Raw genomic sequence first — 8,426 nt, 5'->3', positions numbered from 1 at the left:
GTAATCAAAAAATAATAGCCGTGTATTTTGGTTTGTGTTTTGGTGTATTTTGTTTGTCTTTCAGTGTATTTCATGTGAATTGAGGTGTACACTTGTACTTATTATTGTTATCCTTTTTATGCTGTAACTAGACAACAGAATATTGTTATTATGCTTCTGATGTTATTTTGTACATATTTGAGTGATTTGCAACTGTTTTTATCCATTTTTCAGGAATTTTGTTCATCGATTTTTTGTAACAAACCATAAAATTTTGTTCTAGTGCTTATGGTGTCATTTTATGCATGTCTTTTTGAGCTCACATTGTTTTACTCTTTTAACAAGAATAAAAACAAAAAATAAAATAAAGAAGAAGAAAAAATACTTAATGCTGCAAAATTACTTGGAAGAGGATGAACCTACATTCATTCAACTAAAAGAAATAAGAAAAAAAGAAAAAAATGTATTAAAGAAAATATTTTTGTGCATTTGTAGCAAGATTTCGGTGTAAAAAACTAAGAAATTTATGTGTTATTATTAAGAAATTTTCGGTATATTTTTATTCTGATAAGTTCCGCATAATTCAAAACTCTTTCTCTTCCTCCTCCTCATCATCTTCTTCTTCTTCTTCATTTTCTTATTTTATTTTCTCACAATTCATTTTGGGAGAAAAAATCAAACAAAGAAAAAAAATACATAATGTTGCAAAATTAATAGAAAGAGAAGAAGGAAAAAAATGCAGCAACAACAGCAGCAATAAAAAGAATGACGAAGGCGTGAAGAAGAAGAAGAATGAACCTAAGAAAAAAGAGGAGGAACACAAAAAAAAGGAGGAGGGGGGAGAAACGCGGGGTACAAACATTGGAGGAGAAACGCGATGAAGAAGAAGAAGAAATAAAAAGAATGACGAGGACACAAAGAAGAAGAAGAATGAACGTAAGAAAAAGGAGGAGGAACACAAAGAAGAAGGAGGAAAAAAAGGAGGAGGAGGAGGAACGCGGGATACAAACATTAGAGGAGAAACGCGAAGAAGAAGAGGAAGAAGAAACACAAAAAAGAACGGCGTGATTTCACGAATACAAAAAAGAACGGCGTGATTTCACGAGTGTGTTATGTAAGTGGGTTTTGTTAGATTAGGGTTAGCTTGTTTGGACTTGTTTGCCAAAAAAATTTATATGTGTAGCAGGATTGAATAAATTAATAGACATGTTAATACTTATTATTCACTCGTCTAATATAAAATCAATTTTCTTACAAAAAGTTAACGAGTTAAGCCTCAAAATGATTCATGAAGTTACACTTGAGTCTTAAAATGGTCCTCCAAATTAATAGTTATCTAATTTTGTCCTCAAAATTATACTCCAAAACTCATAATAGTCCCTAAAACATTTTTTGTCCATTGTTGCCATCGAAAAGTTAAGCTGGACTAATTTTTCTCACGTTGACACTGTAATGACTAATTGATATAGCGAAAGAAACCCTATTTTTACAATTTGGTCCTCTTAAACACCAACACCAACACCAACACTTCACACTTTTCTATTTCATTGCATTATATGAAAATCTCAACTTTTAGAGACCCACAATTCCTCTTAACCTTCCTCCATTCCACACTCCTTCAAATGAACTACCACGACTGCTAACCCACCGCCAGAAAATGTCGCCGCATCAACGCCGCCTAAGAAGAAGAAGATTGTGACGCAAATAGCAACAAGAAGGAGAAGAACAGGAATAACAATAAGACGAAGAAACTTAATGGCGGTATCTTTACTTCGTTTGCAGTCCTCGACGTGCAAGAATATCACAACTCCACTGCAACGCTCTGCCACCATTCCAACCACGACAACTTCTACTCCCGCGCGCAACGAAGAAGAATCCCACGAAGTAAAGAAAAAAAAGTCACATGCCATGCCGTAGCTCTACCGCGGCGGTTGTGGGTGAAGGACCATTCGGGAGCGTAATAGGACGAATGCAACAAGCCTGAATTTTTCAAAGAAGAGTTTAGAAAAGCATTCAGAATGGGAAAAACAACATTTGATTCAATTTGCGACGACCTCAATTCGGTGATCGCAAAGGAAGACACCACCTTGAGGAATGCAATTTCAATACGGCAGCGTGTGGCCTACGTGGAATTAAACTTGTTAATAAAAGGGGAATTAAAGTTGTTTTATGATTATATGAAAAGAGTAGAACAATTCGGGGATTAGGTTTTAATTAGGAGGAAAGGAACCAAATTGTAAAAAAAAAAAAAAATATTTTGTCATATTAGCTAGTCATTAAAGTGTCAGCGTGGTAAGAATCAGCTCGATTTTTTTATGGCAAGCTATGAATAGAAAATATTTTATGGATAACTATGAGTCCTGAAGTGTAGTTTTAAAGACAAAATTAAATAACTATTAACTTAAAATACTATTTTAAAACTTGAATATAACTTTAGAAATTATTTTTTGATTTTGTTAAGTTAGAAAATGAATTATAAATTTGTGGATATACAATAAGAAAATCATGTGGCATAGGTTATCGTTAATTTATTTTGTTTAAAATAAAGTCTAATAAATAACGAGATATTAAAAAATAAATTTAATTTTAATGTATTGTCAGTATAAATAATTTTATACGTGTATTCAATTATGTAATATTATATCAACAAAAATATTTACTTTTTATATTAATTATGTAAATGATTATAAAAAACGAGTGTAATTATACGACTGTATATATAACAAAACGTTTTATATTTACTATTCATCAAAATTAAACTCTTACAAAATTACTATTATTTAATTATTATAACAAAAAGTTGATGTTAACTGCTCTATAAACAGCAACTCGCTGGGTAGACGATAAATAGAATAAAATAGAACATCCACCCTGAACTAATCAAATAATCATTATTATATTTACATTCCAACTAATAACTCGTGGTCACTTCCACAACAACTATCCTGGCTTTCTCATTTTTAAACCACAACATGATGTGGCGTTAAAATAAGCGTTGTTAACGGATTTGATATGATAATAATAGAGTAATTTTTAATTTGTTAATGTTACACTTTATTTCATTCAATTTGACTCTCAATTTTATTTCTTCTGTTACATGACTTACATCTCGTAATTTATTTAAAGACATTTAAACCTACGTCTTATCCATAATAACTACTTAATATTACTTTAATTAAAAGATTTTATTAGATGCCAAGCACTTCTTCGTTGTAGCGACATCAAATCAAATAACTGTAATAACTAACGGAACCCATGGAATCTCAAACGCCACCACGCTTCTCTATTTTTCTCCTTTAATAGTTGTTTAATTAACCGCTTTCTCCAACAGTATATATATAATTATCTATAACAATAACAAATTAACAACGTTCTTATTTTTCTTTTTCTTCATAGGCAATTTAGCATCAACAACATAAGAATTATTCTATTTCTCTTCTTATTCATCTTCCATTTCCTTCAAAGTAATTAGGCCTATTTCTTAATTCGTTTTGTGAGATATATTGATGGACTCCATGGAATTCATAAATAATCATGGCATGCAAAGGAGCAATAGCAATAGCAGCAGCGACATAAGCAGTATGAGCAGAAGGAGCAGGTTGCTAACGTGTTTCAAGCCCACTGCCACCCTCGACGACGACGACATGCTGCTGTCTCCCGGAGGAGAGACTCGCCGGAGAAAGAGCAAGTGGCAGGCCCTCAGAAAGGCCATTAAAGAGACATCATTGGTTTGTTTTTGTTTTTTTTTTTTTCCTCACACATCCTAATATATATTAATTATGCTAGGTGTTTATCAAAATTAATAGTAGAATAAATATTAAAATATAAAATTTATATTAAAAATAATTTAAATTAAATTATATATTTATACATAAATATAAAAAAAACATAAAAAATACATAAATACATCATAATTAATTTTAGTAATTAATTTTAATATATAAACAATATTTTTGTATATTTATATGCAAACACGATAGACATGCAATGAATCTAATTCTGTAACTAAAGATTTTTTTATTTTACTGATTAATGATTTTTTTAATTTCATTTAAGAATTTAATTCACCCACTAAATATAAAAAAATTATTAAAAAAATTAATTTTTTATATTTTTATTCAAACTATATTATTAGAAAAATGTAACATTTTGTCCCCAATAATGATGGTTTTAACAGGTTAGAACACTTTCTAACAAAAGAAAAGAAAGGAAGGAAAGAAAATTAAGATCAAATAGCAGCAGCAGCAGCATGAGCAGCATGAGCAGCCTGAGCAACATGAGCAGCAACGATAACAGCAGCAGCATTAGCAGCATTAGCACTAGCAGCAGCTCCAGCCCCAGCCTGAACTCCTTTAGCCCCATCCAAGATAACAATAACAGCAAAGTCTTAACCCCAACACTCACAATAAAAAACATGCGTTTGCATAATCTCCGAACCACCTCATTACCATCAAATCCTTCCAACAATTCCTCCCCTCTATTAACCACCTCGGCTTCTATAAGCTCAACAAGTTCATTTTCCTCTCGTCTTGGTTCAATATTTTCCCCTCATCATCATACAACCTCACCCAAATCACCCTTCTCGCCACAAAGTGTTTCCAATAGGACCCCCTTTTCGCCACAAAATCATCCTAGGACCCCAAAACAGGGCCAAATTTACATCAATTATAAGAGGGAAGGTTGCTCCTATGATGCTTACACAGCTACATACATGCTTTTGGTCAGTCTTTTGTTCTTGGTCATGTGGGGTAAAACCTTGGCTATATTTTACACTTCAATTTGGTTCTATGTGGTGCGTCCTGCAAGAAGAAGGCCAGAAATTAATAATTGTCAATATGGGCGTAATAAGAGTGGAGATTACAACCAGTTAATTGGGTTAATGCAATATAGGAGGAAGATGCTTAAGCAAGGGTCCCTTATTCAAAGGAGTGATACTAATTTGTTGTCTATGTCATCTTCTTGTTCTATGCCTACCCATTTGTCTTCAACTTTTAACTCCATGCGAAGAAATTCTTTCAGTGGAAAAATCAGTTGTTGACGGATTGGAGGAGGACAGCCTTTTATTCTAAATTTTGTAGTTTTCTTATGTTTCTTTTAATTTACTTGCTAATTATTAATTAGGATTTTTCTCATCATTCTCATTATGCCAAAGTGTTATATGTGCAGGACGAAAAATATAATGATATAGGATAAGATTATGTTGTTGCATTTGGAAAAATATTATGGGTCAATATTTTAGTTAGAGAAATGAAAAGTTGACTAATATTGACTCAAATGAAAATACAAATATAAAAAAATATTAGTCACTTAATATTATTTCTCTTAAATATTTAGAGTCAATTTAAATTGGTTTTTAAAATAAAAATATTAATTTTTTATTTAAAAAAAACTATTTTGCATTTAGAAAGTTTTTTTTTTAATTTAAAGATTGGAAATTTCTTTTGTTTTTACTTTATTAAAAATAAACTATTGTTAGCATAAAAATTTTTTTAATAAAAATATTTCAAAAAAATGTATTTGAATATATTTAAAATTTAATTTTTTTTAAAAAGTATTTTCTTCTTTCAAAGAATCTAATCCAAACAAACACTTAGTGCTGCAGTTGATCTTCGATATTTAATTATTTATTTACTTTTGCTATATACATGCGCTTATTATTTATTTTAGATTGAAGTAATATTTTAATCATGAAGCAATTAAAGGTTTTTAATTTGTACGTTGGAAACCAAATCTGTCAATAGTTAGTGGATGTGAAGAGACTGCAATAACGACATTTTCAATCCAAGTGTTCCGTGATCTTTCAAAAAGGTAATGATTCTTAGTCGAAATACTGCTAAAAAATTAGATTGAGTCTACTATATTATATCTTCCTTTTTATTGAATGATTGGTTGCCCACTTCTGTTCATTTAGTTAAGGTAAACCGTGATACTAATATTTTTATTGTTGATCAATCTTCTTATTTTAGGTGTATTATTCAAGATGCCAGTGGAAATTAGACGAAGGTGAAGGCTCGACGATCACATGTGACTAAATAATTATTAGATGATTTGAAAAATTTAACTAAATAATCATCTAATAATTTTTAACTGTTAATTTTATACGAAGACAAGTGCATAGGAGTTTCTACGTCGCACGAAATGTTGTACATGGATTCTTGCATATGCTTTTGTTTTGCATCACGAGCATCACGAGTTTTTTTCGCATTGGAAAAGGCTTATTTTAGTTTAGAAGTGTGGTTTTGGACAAGTGACTTGTAAAACAAATAATAATCTAAATGTTTGTGTTGCAGTCCAAGAAGTAAAGCCCTGCTCGCACTAGCGCGCGTAGACAATGATATATATATAGTGAATAGAATTCATGAGATTATTGTGCATTGGAATTAGATTGTTAAAGTGAAGCTAGTGCAAAACAACATGTTGAATGGTTAGAACCATGAATAATCTTTGTACCATCCTTCATAGGGACTTCCAGCCTCCCTTCTTTAAGGTTGTTTCTTCCTGTTTTGTTTCTTTTTCCTTTCTTTTGTCACAAAAATATTTTAATTATTTTAATACAGACTTCCTACGGGTTATTACAAGGAGCGTGAAAAGATCATAAAGATAGAGGATCAAAGTTCATAAAAACTAGTTTTCAAAAAAAAAATTCATAAAAACTAACATTTTATATTGCTAAAAAAAAAGAGCAATGCTAGGGGCCAGCAATTTTTGTGATTGTTAGCCATCAACTAGCCATCAATGATGATTTGATGGTGTGAGATTGGTGTGAAATTTTATCCAATGGCTCACCTTCCTCTGCTGGTTACATGCTGGTCAAAATTCAATAAAACGCTGGCCCTAGACTTTTCCAAAAAGAAAAAACTAAAAACGTCTCTTTTATTGAGTAGTATACGAGCATAACCATTGTGATTTTATTAATGTTTTTCTTTTGTTCAACAAATTAATTGACCTATATGTTATTTTATTCTAAAAGTATATAATAATATTGAGTAAAAAATAGTCTTCGTACATGGTACTAATTATTACACTTGTAAAAATAAAAAAAAGTTAACTACAAGAATGCTCTCGAATTATAAAATTATTAACAGAATTATCTAAAAAAATTTTAATTATAAAATATTCTTAAAATGCCTTTAAATGTTACATAAATAATAAAAAAATTACTTTTTTTATAAATAGTAAATAATTTTTGTATTTGATTATCTACTTGCTTGTGCATTTGATATGAAATTTTATAAAGATATTCAGATAACTATTTGAAAAATATACACATAAAGAAAATCGATCTCTATATTTATTTTTTAAAAATATTTTTGATCATTTTACTTAACAAAAAATATCAAATTTTAATAATAAAAATAAATTTAAGGTGACCAATATTTTTTTTTTATTTTTTTCTAACTTTTGAATCAACATTAGCAAAAACTCTCTTATTTTTAACACTAAAATATATATGCTCGAGAAACTGCATATAATCTCTTTAAAGCCCTTTTTTTATAGTATATATTTAATAATTTGATATTTTTGTTGCGTATATTTTGAGTGTTATTATGGATTGGCCCAACGCACAAGTGATCTCGGAGCATTTGGATCATGGTCCTCACAGCAATGTCGAAAGCCTCCCAAGGGGGAACATATTTGATCCTCTTTAAAGAGAAGCTCCCTTTCCCATTAACTTCTGTCTTCACTAGTCACTACATAAGAGGGAGCCCCACAACTCTGATGGTGCTAATAAATTCTAATGTTATGGTTTATCTTGTGTTGAATTTAGAAGATTTTATTAACTTATCTCATATTTATTCAATGAAATAGTATTTTTTATAATTCTTTTTTAATTTGTGTTTAAGAGTGAAAATATGTTTTTTAGGCTTTTAGATTATTAAATTTAATTCACCTTAATTTTATACGATACCTTGATATGTTTGTTGAGTTATTTCAAGTTTATAAGACAAGAATTTGATAGAAGAAGTGAAAAAAAAACATGCAAAATGGAGAACTCATGAAGAAATGAACATTAAATTAGCTGGATTTTATTCTCTAATAGAATATAGAATTTGTATATAAACAAAAATAGTTTCAAATAGTTATATTTTTTAATAAAATCAAAGAAACAGAATTTTATAATTATTTTTATTTAATATAATTTTTAAATAAAAATAATTCTATTAAATAAAAAAGCGGACTCGAACTGCTGACATCCGCCACAGGGTAAACCACCACCTGGAGGATTCAATGCCACACGCACGCGTATGCGTGAGGAGGACATTTTCCAATCCACGCGTACGCGTGATGAGGCAATTTGCCAGGCGACGTGCACCCGTCAACCACGCGCACGCGTGATGTTGGTCACGTGACCTCATTAAAGGCAACACGAGGGAGGCGATTTTTGAGCCTTTCAGACCCAAATCCAACTCATTTATGAAGCTATTTGATGTAGAATTCAAGAGGGA

General features: G+C 30.4%; 1 protein-coding gene and 1 long non-coding RNA gene across 2 annotated transcripts; both read left to right on the top strand.

The window, feature by feature from the left end:
* Positions 1–3,370: 3,370 nt before the first annotated feature.
* On the top strand, positions 3,371–5,106 carry LOC140174852 (uncharacterized). The gene is made up of 2 exons (XM_072201269.1): positions 3,371–3,707; positions 4,157–5,106. The coding sequence occupies exons 1-2, from the start codon at positions 3,486–3,488 to the stop codon at positions 5,015–5,017; spliced, it is 1,083 nt and encodes a 360-aa protein (XP_072057370.1). The 5' UTR covers positions 3,371–3,485; the 3' UTR covers positions 5,018–5,106.
* Positions 5,107–5,536: 430 nt separating this feature from the next.
* LOC140174607 (uncharacterized) lies at positions 5,537–6,549 on the top strand. The gene is made up of 2 exons (XR_011864343.1): positions 5,537–5,787; positions 5,946–6,549. It is a non-coding gene; the product is annotated as an uncharacterized lncRNA (long non-coding RNA).
* The last annotated feature ends 1,877 nt before the right edge of the window (positions 6,550–8,426 follow it).

Source organism: Arachis hypogaea, chromosome 8, assembly GCF_003086295.3.
Source record: "Arachis hypogaea cultivar Tifrunner chromosome 8, arahy.Tifrunner.gnm2.J5K5, whole genome shotgun sequence".
In the NCBI taxonomy this organism is placed as follows: domain Eukaryota; kingdom Viridiplantae; phylum Streptophyta; class Magnoliopsida; order Fabales; family Fabaceae; genus Arachis; species Arachis hypogaea.
This window is presented reverse-complemented; position numbering and strand designations above follow the sequence as displayed.

Excerpts from the sequence above, each read along its gene's own strand:
- LOC140174852 (XM_072201269.1), top strand. The coding sequence starts at position 3,486 with ATGGACTCCATGGAATTCATAAATAATCATGGCATGCAAAGGAGCAAT. Across the intron at positions 3,708-4,156 it reads CCATTAAAGAGACATCATTG|GTTAGAACACTTTCTAACAA; the intron begins GTTTGTTTTTGT and ends TGGTTTTAACAG.